At 46.6% G+C, this 12653-nt stretch overlaps 1 protein-coding gene across 1 annotated transcript in view; it reads left to right on the top strand.

Moving 5' to 3' along the window:
• Positions 1-6319, top strand: part of LOC104490806 (ATP-binding cassette sub-family A member 9-like) — a 22103-nt gene extending 15784 nt beyond the window's left edge. Inside the window, exons 28-39 of the mRNA XM_010133142.1 lie at positions 505-596; positions 1602-1722; positions 2063-2177; positions 2440-2531; positions 3255-3433; positions 3912-3987; positions 4463-4557; positions 5146-5265; positions 5551-5691; positions 5892-5971; positions 6061-6116; positions 6230-6319. Coding sequence (XP_010131444.1) covers positions 505-596; positions 1602-1722; positions 2063-2177; positions 2440-2531; positions 3255-3433; positions 3912-3987; positions 4463-4557; positions 5146-5265; positions 5551-5691; positions 5892-5971; positions 6061-6116; positions 6230-6319 — 1257 coding nt within the window. The remainder of the gene's footprint in view (positions 1-504; positions 597-1601; positions 1723-2062; positions 2178-2439; positions 2532-3254; positions 3434-3911; positions 3988-4462; positions 4558-5145; positions 5266-5550; positions 5692-5891; positions 5972-6060; positions 6117-6229) is intronic.
• Positions 6320-12653: the final 6334 nt, after the last annotated feature.

Raw genomic sequence — 12653 nt, 5'->3', positions numbered from 1 at the left:
AAGAGTGACTGTTGTAATGTGATGGACTTGCACTGGGCTTGTATGACTCCCTGTAAAGCGTGGGTTATGTGCTCAAAATTTCACATTCAATGTTGGCAGGGGAGATACATCCAAGTACTCACGGGCTTGCGTCTCATGTGACCCCTGTAGCACATGCACAGAAATGGTGAGGGGATTAAGTGGAGCTCATGTGTCAGGCTCATTAAGTGTCAGACGTTATTAATCAACTAATGTGTCTAATGTTGCTTCTAAAAAAAATGAAGATGCGATCTCTGATCCTATGGGATGTTTGTTGGGGTGCGGATTGTCTGAGCTAAAAAGCACTGCTAAGTCAAGTATTTTGCAAATGGTCTGCGTGTGAGACATATGCAAATCATCGATTTAACTGCTTCGCTTTTTAAACCTTTTTGATAGCTGAAGTAAACTAGATAAGTCCCCGCATTCCCGTAACCGAGCGTGGTGTTACCTTCTCTCCATACAAACCGAATTCATTTTTGCTTTTAGCCCTACATCCATTGTGTGATTTTTGCTCTTCTCCTGCGCTGTTTGGAGATAAGAGATGGAGGAGCAGTTACAAGCCTTGATCCCATCTTCAGGTGTGTGCCGGACAGCCGGGGTGCCTTGTGACAAGCCATGGTTATCCCGGTCTGCAGGGTGGGCTGGGTGCTGCACAGCCAGGCAGGACCATCCGGGCTCGGCCTGACAGCAGGAGAGGGGGAGGAGTGAACTTAAGAACATTTTGCAAAGTGTGAGTAAAGATCATAGTTTTAGTTCAAACCTTTATCTGGAGGGGAGGAAACTGAGAACAGAGGGAGGGATTTTTTTTTATTCCTTTGGGTCATTACAGTTTCCAGCTTTACTTACTGGATTTTCCCTGAGTGTGTCTGGAAGTAAATTCCAACCCAGAGTGTTGCAACAGAAAGTCAGTTGAACTACAATGTCTTAGAAAGAAAAATGTGATTTTTGCTTTTTTTTTTTTTTTTTTTTTTTTTTTTTTTTTTTTTTTTTTTAGATTAAGCTTCACAGCTGAGATTTCAGGTCATTTCTCTACAGCTGGTTAAATTAACAGCTACAAACTGAAATCCAACATTTTAACTCCTTGTCAAATGTGTCAGTATTGCTCTCTGCAGGAGAGAGGCTTCCCCTAAAGCTTCATCACGCTGGGGTCCTCTGCTACCTGCTCGCTGCTTTTCTGTCACCAACAGCGTGTGACTGACCACCAAAGATCCGTTAAAAACCACTAAATCATCAGACATTACCAAATGTGACTCTGCCTGGGGTTAGATGCCCTGATAGCTTTGAAAAACCGCCCCAAGGATTTTAATTCTCCTTGAACAGATTATTGGCGTGTGTGGTGTGAGGGACCAGGCAATGCTTAGGGAAAAGCTAAAGCTGGCCTTTATTTTCTCCTGCATGTCAGTGGGATTTTTTTTATCCCCCACGAATAAATATTTGAGCAAACACTGTCTGTGGAACAGCTCCCCACATCCAAACAAATTTTGCAGGGCGCTGTGTTGGCGCTGCCCTGGGAGCAAATTTGTAACATCAGGTCTTTTTGGAAGCGATCTCCAGTGACACCGTCTCTCCTCCTCTGCTCGTAGGATCCAGCGGAGGAAAGTGGTCGCCTGCCAGAACAGGGACCCCCCTGGGGAGGAGCCCCCAGAAGTCCAGGAGGAGAGGGAGAGGGTGGGCAGCGCGGTGGCCTGCCTGCAGCAGGAGGAGGTGAAAGCAGCCTGCTGGCTTGGCGTCTTTTCCACTCTCCATCGTCAGCTCTGTCTCTGCTTTCTGAGCTCATGCGCTTCCCCTTTACTGATCTGACGTCCAAGTGCACAGCTCGCCATCCAGCCCACAACCGCCCTGGCAGCAGGAGGACTTTAGCTGGCACTGCATTTTTATTCCCATTCTGCTTTATTTCCTTTTTTTTTTTCCTGTTGCTCTGTTTCCTGGACTTTTAATTTAGACATTTTCTCTTTGAAGAGTCATGCTTGACGGTAAGAACAGATGAGCTGTCTCATGGGATAGGAGGAGAGTTTTTATCTCCCACTTCTTCTCTCCACAGGAGCTGGTCATTGTTGTCGACAGTTTGCGCAAGGAATACAAAGACAAGAAAGCCAGTTCCATCTTTAAGAAAAAGAAGAAAGTTGCTGTCAAAAACCTCTCTTTTAGGGTTAAGAAAGGTTCGAGTATTTTGCTCCACTCCCTATAAATCACTAAAATCTACTGTGAAGGTCACATTTGGAGATCACATTTTTGTTAGAATTTTCTTGTGTGTAACCAGCCCCAACGTGCCCCAGCTCCTGTGTTCATGGGTTTAATTTCTGGGGATAAGTTAATGCACAAGCCTTTCTCCTACTGTATTTTTAGATATTGCCCAGCATGCAGGGGAAAAGGTCTTATTCACAGTAATTATTATTAACAGTTCTTGCCCGTTTGTTCCAGGAGAAGTGTTAGGTCTGTTAGGAACCAACGGAGCTGGAAAAAGCACAACTATAAATATGATTTCTGGAGACGTAACAGTGACTGCTGGGCAGGTAGGTGATTCCTTTGGAGCAGCGGGGGGGATGACCTTGATGCCTTTATAAATTGAGGATGTGATAAGGCAAACCAGTAACATGGTCCTGAAGTCAGGGAATTAATGTACATGCAGCCCTGGGTATCTACGGAAATAAGAAGAAAGTTGGATTTACTCAAAGCACGTTCCAGTTTTCATCAAAATCAGTGTTACAGATTTAACTGTTCGAGCTGCACAAAATCTTCAACGGGCTGTTGAAACCAAACGTGAAATTTCAGAAGCCCCGTAAAAAACATTGACACTAAAAAGTAATAACATTCTTCCTAAACAGCCTTGCAAAAGCAGGAAATTGAAAAAGAATGTGGACAGGGTTGGGCCAGTAACAATCCATCACTTAATTATGTGCAGAATGATTAATGACGTGTGCTGGGGGAGGGGAAATTGCTGTTACAGATTGGGGATTGAGCGATTGCAGTAGAAAAGGATTACTGGGAAAAGACAGTTCCATGTTGGTGTAACTACCCAGAGTTTTGTGGTGGTAAATACCGTCCGGTTCTGTGACAAGGCTGTCCTGGATTCGGGGGAGCAGAAGTCACGGTAGATGGTGATGATTGCTCCTGTGCTTTCCATGTGCTAATGAAGATCCTCACCACACCGGCGAAAACGTTATCGTCTCCAAGGGGTTGGTTGACTCAACCCAGAATAACTCCCTACAGCTCTGGGGGCGCGTGTGTTTGTGCAGGTGCTGCTCAGGGGCTGCGATGCAGCTGCCTCCTGCCCGGGGCAGGGCAGCCTGGGGGGCCTGGGCTACTGCCCGCAGCAGAACCCACTCTGGCCAGACCTCAACATGCACCAGCATCTGGAGGCGTACGCTGCCGTGAGGGGGATGAGGAAAGAAGATGCAGCTGTCACCATCAGCCGGTACAAAGCCAAACGATTTCAGCTTTTGGTTCTTCCTCTCCCCAGAGGTACAGGGCAGGGAGAGGTTTCTCTGCTAATGAACCTGGCTAGTGTGGTTAAGAGAGAGCACCCTCAGTGCCTCTTTGTCCTGGAGAAACGGGATCTCCTTCTGACCAACAGCTTTATGCTGTTCTCAATCCATTATCAATGAAGATTTTAGCCCTGATTTATCTAGAAAACTTCAGGAAAAAAAAAACCGAACTTGTTCCAGTTGATGGGCAGTTATGTGAGTCGGTCACTTCTCTCATTAGCTGCACTTACTCTCTAGAGTTTCTGCAAAAACTCCTAAAGTTACCATCCGAGCTAGGAGGGAAATCCCCAGGTAACCCAAGGTGACGCGCACCAGCCAAACCAAGTCCGTCCCTGGGTCCTCAGGCCCCCTGACCACAGCGTTAGCAGAGATGGCCATCTCAGGATTATTCCTTTCTGTTCCCCACAGCATAGCAAAGGCCTTGGATCTCCAGACCCATTTCAAAACCCCGGTTAGGAGGTTACCTGCCGCAGAAGCCAGAAAGGTACGTGTTAGATTTGTGTTTGGTGCTGGAGCAAATCCTGCTCGCTCTTCCTTGACTGTGGTGCGCAGAAAACCCTCAGCAGAGTGGGCTCCTAGCCTGGTTTGTTTTCATTGATAGCTTTTGAATCCAGCCCGGCAGGACCCACCCCCCTCCTCCTCTTTCCCTGCTCTCCTGCATTGTGTGGCTTCACACGGTAATCACCTCCTCATGCCCCACCACCTTGTATCTGCCAGTAAAGGGGAAGGAAACCCACTTTCAGGTCTTTGGCAGGCTGGGAGTTTTGGGGAAAGATGGGTTTGGGAAGTTAAAATGTTAACAAGGAACATCTGAGGTGGGTTATTTTGAATCCCTGTTCCTCCTGCATTTTGGAATCAAGAGGTTTGGCTTCTAGAAGACTGTAGGTGTAGCAGGACGACTCAGCAGTTTTGCAGGTAAAATAAAAGCAGACCTGACCTCGCTGTCTTTCCCTTTTCAGCTGTGTTTTGCACTGAGCGTCCTGGGAGACCCGATGGTGATGCTTTGGGATGAGCCATCAGTGGGCATGGACCTGAAAGGGCAGCGCCGAATGTGGTGAGCAGCCTAGTTTTAGCAAACCTGAGGAGTGTGTAACACTGGACAGGATGGGTCTTTCCTACCCTGTTGTAGTAACCAGCTGCCTCAGTGGCAGAGTACATCTTCATTTTCCCTTTCTCCTAACACCTGGGGCGGGGGGAGGTACCACTCACTAAACTCCTCACTCAGCAGTCAGTAAGCCCTTACTAATTATCAGATGTAATTTTAATGGTACCACACCCCCCAAAAATTGTGTAGACGTCAGGTGAACCCATGCATTTTGGTACAAAAGTCTAAAATTCCTGTTTTCTTCAGAACAAAAGAATTCTAGGTAGTTCCTCCTTTTCGTCACTCAGCCCCAGTGCTTGCTCTAGCTTTTCCTCAAAAGCTTACACTGAAAGGGTAGAATTTGAGGGATGCTGACATGACAAATTGCAACAGAGCACTGTCAACCACATGTCATCTTTAAGCAAGATAACTGAAGTTTTTTAAATAGTCAGCTGCTTTTTTATGGTTTTATCTTTTTGGTTGGTTTTTGGGAGGGAGACATACACCAGATTTTCTCTGGCTGTTCTCAGGAAGTAACTGAGATCCCTCTGTTCCCAGGAAAATGATTCGGACTACCATGAGAAGCAAGGAGCGGGCAGCCATCCTCAGCACACAGGACCTGGAAGAGGCCTCGGCGATGTGTGACCGGGTGGCCATCATGGTGTCAGGACAGCTGCGGTGGGCACCAGGGTCCCATCACTTGTCAGGATGTCACCGGAGTTTTAGTCTGGGTTTTGTGTTTTGTTTGATTTTGGGGTCGCTAGTTTTTTCTTCTTACTCTAATAGAAGGCATTGGTTTGTTTTGTCCCAAGTGTGTAACAAGCACAGTTTTGTGAGGAGGTTGGTTGGTTTAGCAGCACGGTGTAAACTGCTGATGAGTAAGATGACATCTGCTGCTCATAGCAAGTGATTGTTTTGTTTGCTGTTTATGATGGTTTGAGCAATGTTGTCCCTTCTCTGCAGGTTCATTGGTTCCCTTGAGGATCTGAAAAGTAAGTTTGGCAGAAGTTACCACCTAGAAGTCAAAGTGATGGATGCGGGGCAAACCGATGCTCTCCACGCTGAAATTCTGCGCCTCTTCCCCTATGCGGCTCGGCAGGAAAGGTCACTACCCTGTGGGCTGCACACCCAGCCCGGGCTTGTGCTGGGACGCTCTGTTGCTTCTACCGACCTTGCTCAGTAATTCACCTGGGAGGACAGTAACCCTACAAGCACCCTAAACCTTGGTGCTGAGTCACTGTCCTGGGTGCAACATGGAGGAACCGGATGAATGATGAATTCATTCTTTTTTATTATTTTTTCAGGACTTCTTCATTGCTTATCTACAAGATACCCATGGAAGATGCATTACCTCTATCCCAGTCTTTCTCCAAGCTAGAAGCAGGTAAGAGGAAATGATCAACTAAGAAGATTGCTTTTGAATAGTTCCTATGGTGTTGGTTTTTTAAGGATGCCTTTTCCATCCCTCCACAGCTAAACACAATTTCAGGCTTGAGGAGTACAGCTTGTCATTGAACACTTTGCAACAGGTATGTTGATGTTTAGAATCAGCCTGTGTAAAAAGAAGAAACAGCCTGTGACCAGTGTAAATACCCTCAGTCTTCGATAATAATGGAGTTGTTTCTGCTGCAACACGTTGCAGGTGTTTGTAGACCTCACCAGGGACCTGGAGGAGCATGACCTGGATGCGACACCCGATGGGGCTGTGGAGCAGAGGCCACTTCACCCCTGAGCCCTTGGAGCCGCAAAGGAAAATATTCAGCATATTTAATCACTGATAAGTGTGGTCAGATGCAGCCCTAGGACTTGGTTACCCATGTCACAACACACACCGCTCTGTAGATCTTCTGCCTCACAAATAAAAAAAGAATTATTATTTTGATAAATAAAGCTTTTATGCTCTGACAAATGGATGCCTGCCATTCATCTGCACCCCTGCTCAGCCTGACTCGAAAAGATTCACAGGAGAAGATGGTGGAAGGTCGTCTGGGCTTTGGCTTGCTCAGTCCTGGGAAACAGCCTTTGGGCTGGTGTAATGTGGCCAACGAAGGTGGCGTTTTCTGGTGGAGGGGTGTGGGGCTGTGTTTTGACCCAAAAATCTGCTGTTGCTCTGTGTCTCAGCTCAGGCCACCTTGGCCCATCTCTGGTTCTCGCCACTGGGAACATAGAGAGAGGAAAGGACTCGGCAGTCCCTGGAAAAGTGTAATGAAAACCAGAAGCACTTAGATAGCCTTCTTTAAAAAAAACAGTTGGTATCTGGAGTCAAAATTTGATCCACAGTAAAGTTGAAGCAGACAGTAGGCTCAACAGGTCTGCCCACAGCACGTGTGTCTGACTTGCTTTGGTGATTGGGAAGACAGCGTGGGTTCCTTGCTAGTCCTCATCTTCTGTAGGTGCTTGGGAGGGGTAGGGAGATGGGGGCAAGCGCCATGACCGTGTCTGAACAGATCAGCATCTCTTCTTAGACATTTGTCTGCCATGGCTAGCTTTAAATAATGAATACAAATAAATAAATAAAATAGAAACTCCCTCCATGCTGGCAGCCAGATGTTTCTCCTGGTGCCCCACTGCCCTGTTTCCCAGCATATCCAGCCTCTTGGAAAGGCAGGGCTGGGGACCCACTGGAAGACTGGGGCAGTGCCATCCCGTGGGACACACACAGAAGCAAGACCCCCACCCATGCCATGAGCTCCTCAGTTCATGTGGATGATGATGGCGATGCAAGTATGGATGATGCAGGTGGGTGATGCAGATGCGTGTCTAGGTAATGCAGGCAGGGATGTGGGCAAGCAGGTTATCAGCAGGTGGCTGCCGTGGCTTGGGGATGGGCTGCTCCTGCCAGGAAAAGCCCTCAAAGCAGCCTCCCCACACACCCAGAGTGCTGCTTTCCATATGATCTCCAAACGTCAGCACCTCTGGCAAGGAGGTGGGCAGGGAGGGGTCTTTGCTTGGGATTCTTTGACTAGGAGCTGACGTAGCCACTTCTCTGCCTATGGTTGGGTTTTTTTCCCTTTGCGAGGAGGGGTTGAAAGGGGAGGAGAAGGTTTGAGCACCCACAAGATGTGCTGGGGACGGGTCTGAACTTCGCTCTGTGTCCTGCCCTGTTACGCCTCTGGGACTGCCTAGCTCTGAATCATCTGAAGGTTATTTAAATCCTAGGGGTGGGTTTTCTTCTGCTAGGCAGAGCAAAGGGAAGCAGATCCAGCTCCTCTGCATTTGCAAGCCCAGCCTCTGTCTCATCTGCTTGCTCCCACCACCCGTCCCTCAGCTGTGCTGCTGCAGTGGGTGACCAAGGGGCCAATACGCTCCATAGCCTGGCGATGAAACCAAACCAATTCCCTTGAGAAGTGCAGAGCTGGTCAGGAGTTTTGTTCTGAGAAGAGCCGTTGCCAGCCAGGAGGCAGTGCTGTCCTGCTCTTCCTGCGCTGGCTGGTGGCGCTGGGACAGTTCGCAAACACAACCTTTGCCATTCCGAGATAAGTGAGAGGCACCATTTGCTCCTCTGCCCCAGCAGCGTGCCCTGGTACTGCTGGTGACTTCAGCCTCTCTTGCTGCACCGAGAAACTTAACGCAGCCTGTTAGAGAAAGGATTGTGGTGTGGTTCGTCGTTGGACTCATTTTTCTTCTCTTGGCCAAGACACAAGAATTTCGTAAGTGACTATTCAGAGAATCTGCTCCAGCAACTCAACAACAATATGCTCTCTTTGCTTTTTATAACATAAATAAATCTGAAGCTCTGCCAGGGAGGAAGAGGAGAGGAAGCTGGGGACAAGCGGAGTGATGGTGTGAGGAATGCCTTTTGGCAGAAGGGCCTGAGTGTAAAAACGAGTGTGTGGACACTGGAGCACTGAGATCTGCTGGGACAACTGGCAAGTCCATCGGGGAGGCTCAGCATCTCCGCTTTTACAGGCACTCTGCAAAGGGCACACTCGGGATTCCTTTAAAACCTTCCCGTTAAGGTAAGACTTAAAGCAAATATAAAATGTTATTGAAAGAGTATGAAAACATCCAGTAATTAATAACATCGTTAATAATACTGAGTAAGAATGTGAACGGGTAGGCGGGACACTGGACATCTTTCTAACAGGCTGAGTTCAGCTTGTGACCAAGCTTAGTGACTATTTAAAGTGACTGCGTCTTTTTAACTTTACGTTGGGATAAAACAACAGAGAAATGGAGCTCGGTTTATGGTGGAGGTGTATTTATAGTGGTTCTTGGTGCTCAGAGGATGCATTAGGGGAGCCCAACTCAGGATTTTAAGTAATCCAGCACACACGAGGAGCAGATATCTTTCCTTATGTGTAATGTAAACCAAAGATTGAATTTGAAAAGTCTTCTGTCCAACTTAACGCTCTTACAAATTAAGAAATACTGCAGGAGCAACGAAATCAGTCCTGACTCATCCCCCAACTGCCCAAACCCTGCAGCAGCACGGCTGGGGGTCAGGCGGGACTGAGGGGTGATGGGGAGGGGAGACATGTGGGACATCGGTGATGGGTACCTGGTGTGCCAGCTCTCCATCCCACCCGGGATCTCTGGGGTGTGAAGCCGAAACTCCAGCAGTGTGTCAGCTTGTCAAGGTTCCTGTACGAGAGGATTGAAATGAAGGACAAAGGGAAAGCTGCTTTAGCTGTGACACAAATCCCGTTTCTGTTGTGGAAAGGTGATATGAGCTGTCTTACACTTTACTTCCATTAGGTGAAAAAGTGACCAAGCAATTGCAAGTTTAACTTTGCTGTTTCCTCAAGGGGTTCTAGAGGTCACTAGCACAGGCTGAATTCAAGGTTTTATACACCTGGTTTTAGTGAGATCATCTGTAAAAGGAAAAATTTTCAGAGTGATGGCAGCCCAGGAGATTGCTGTTCCTGAGCCGGTGTCCCAGCTCCACCCTCCCGACGTGCTGGACCAGTGTGTGTGTCTGCAGCGTGTGGCAGCTGCTTTTCCAGCATTTTGGTGCCTGCTGCCTCACTGCAGCTGAGATGTGCCTCTCCTGCGGGCTGAACATGAACACGTGGGAGAAGATAAACTTCATCTGCCTGTCAGCACCGTGAGGCATCATCTCCCAAAGAGAACAAGACAATGTAACTCCTCCCTCCAGGAAAGTCTGAAGGGATTAGGTCTATAAATGCTCTGATAGTTCTACCTGAGACCACTTAGAAATGAAGATCTGCTTGAAAGCACGTTTTAGCTGCATATGCGACAGTAGAGCGTTTTGGCAACGTGACTGTAGCCCTTCCACATTTGGATACTTAGTCCTCTTGCTCATTAAAGTTATTTATGATTCTTTTACTGATGGTTAATATGGACATATGTCACCTGCAAGATTTCCTCTGACAGCCAGCTTTATGCTGCTTCTCTAAGTTTCCACCACCAGCATCAGTCCAGGCAACCAACACCTTTTTTTTTTTTTGCCTTGACCACATCTTTTGGAGGAACACAGCAATGCATACTCGTAGCTCACTTCTCATTTTCCATTAATAGCCCCAACAACTGCAGCTCTCTCCACACACTTCCAAGAATTTGTTCTCTTGCACTTCCGAGTTGCCTTCAGCTGCCACTGATTTCTGTATGAGCTCAGCTCACACCACAGCCAGGAGTTGCTCAACACTTCTTGGTGTGAAGCCTACAGCATGTTAAAACTACATGCAAAAAGTTCTTGATTATTTTAATTGACTGTCTTGCTGTCATTTCTTGGACATTAAGGTCACCTGAGCCAATTAGGTCCTGTAGCGTGATCTTCCCTTTTATTTTCGTAAACAACTCCTCCACAGCACAGAATTGTGAAATTCTGGTTAAATCAGTGCTGAGATGCAAGGACTGGGAGTATGTCGAGGACTGCAAGGTCTCTTGGTCCCTCCTGCTAGACGTTGTGCTGCAGGGCTGGCTTGTGCTCCGCACATGGAGACTGAGTTGATTCAGCTCCCTCCTGCAGTAAAAAGGAAATAGAAGTGTCACTGTCCACATGTGCAAGGACTGGCCTGTGCAGATAAAGGCCGTCACTGCTGCTCTGGCTTTTGCTGTATTTGAAAGTAATTTTTAAAAAAACTTTTTCTAGGTGCAAAGATGAAGATGCTTCAGAGAAATATGAGTGTATTCCAGCAAACTAAAATTCTCTTGTGGAAAAATTTACTTATCAAGCGGAGGATGAAGATGCAAAGCTTTCAGGTAAGCTGAAATCAGAAAAAAGTGAGTAGCGAACCAGTGAGAGCGGCCAGTCCCTGCCTGCCCCTGAACACCAACATCTTTTGGTAGAGTTCAACCTTCAAGTGCCTGACTGGTAACGAACACTTTGAGACATCACGTTTTTAACTGATCACATTTCTGCTTTTTATGTGATGCATGAGAGCGCAGATGGGCTCTTTGAGCAGAGTGATGTACTGAGGTGATGGCACAACACAAAGACCTTGTTAGTTAGTCGACATCTAAGAGACCAGTGGGACTCAGTGCCTCTTGTTTATGGTTTAACCCCACAGAAAATACGCTTTTAGACTGGTTTATTACTAAATTCTCTTCTCTGCTCTCCCCCACACCTAGGAGTGGATGCTGTCTCTGTTCTTTCTGCCACTGATGTTCATAGTGTGCATGTTCATGTGGAACAATCGCTACCCTGAAGTGCCTTACAGCTACCTCGGGCAGTTGGATGATCCTGCCTATAATGCCAGCGGGGTCACCATCGCTTTCACACCTCCCACTGTGACCACAAGGCAGATAATGGATAAAGTGGCCTTGAACTCTCTAATGAAAGGTATGTTTTGGTGTTTAAATATTTAGATAAGTCATTATTTAATGTACTGTAAATGTATCATGTTTTAGTGGTTCTCCAGTGGCCTCAGCAGAGAAAATTCATCCCAAACCTTCTTTTCTCACAATTATTGCTTCTCCAGTATTTCAGTTACTAGTGAGGTCAGCGTGTGCTTCTGAGCTGTAAAGCTCTGCCTTTACAGAATAACACTGTTAAGACAATTTGGGTCATTCTTTTGAGGTACACTTTTCCACTGGTGAAGTATGAAGTGTTTAAAGGCACTGCCCTGTCCAGCATGGAGAGCTGGGATGAAGGAGTCACAACGCCAAAAAAGCCGAGTATACACACAATGCCTGTGCACACCTTTCCAGACCTACAGAAACTCATCACAGTGTTTTTTCTTACACACCACAGGTATAAAACTGGAGGCACTGGAAAACGAGAGAGCCCTGGAAGAAGCCTGGAATTCAGATAAAGAAATTATAGGGGTTGTATTTAAGGACAACTTCCACTATCACCTCAGGTTTCGTGTTGGGAGCGTGGTTATTCCCAATGACAACCTTGGAGACATAGGTAATACAAAATGAGAATTTATGGGCAGGTGATTGCCTAGCGTAGACCGGCATCACTTTGTTAAGATAATCCATATATTGAGATATTTAATAAACTGTTATTTTTTTTGTCAGTGGGCACTGTCCATTTGAAGAGTTTCCCAGAGAGCATAGACATGCTTGTCACCAGCTTTTGTAGTGAAGGCCAATTACATTTCACTGCTTTTAACCTTTCGCCCTTGCAGATAACTGTTTCAATCACTCATGGCAGCACTGTGAGAGCCCAAAGTATTGGTACAACGGCTTCCTGTCCCTGCAGTCCAGCATCGATGCTGCTATTATAGAGGTAAATCGAATTTATGAACTGATGTGGGTGTCCTTTTATTTCAAACTTGGTCCAGGAAAGACAAATCATTCTGTGGCAATAGCAAGGGATAGGCTTGTCAGAAAATTCTAGAGAAAAACAAATATTTTCAAATACTCTGAATACTCTTGGCAGAGACAGTGGGAACTTGAATGCAACCAGCAGTTCCTGGAAAAATTATGGCTTTCAATTTAATTTTGAAGAACTGGGGTTTGATTGATCTTGGGGAACACAAGTCATTTGTGTGTCTGGATCCTTACCTCTGGATGAGCCAAAGGATTTACCTCTCCCAACAGACAAGGGAGGAAGTTGAGCTGAGGTGCAGATACACAAGTGAGTCAGATGAGTCCTTTCCATAGGGCTTTACGGCATCATTTGTTGATGTTTTCTCTAAAGCTGCATTATAAAA

This window comes from Buceros rhinoceros, unplaced genomic scaffold (assembly GCF_000710305.1).
Source record: "Buceros rhinoceros silvestris isolate BGI_N320 unplaced genomic scaffold, ASM71030v1 scaffold38163, whole genome shotgun sequence".
NCBI classification, from domain to species: Eukaryota; Metazoa; Chordata; class Aves; order Bucerotiformes; family Bucerotidae; genus Buceros; species Buceros rhinoceros.
This window is presented reverse-complemented; position numbering and strand designations above follow the sequence as displayed.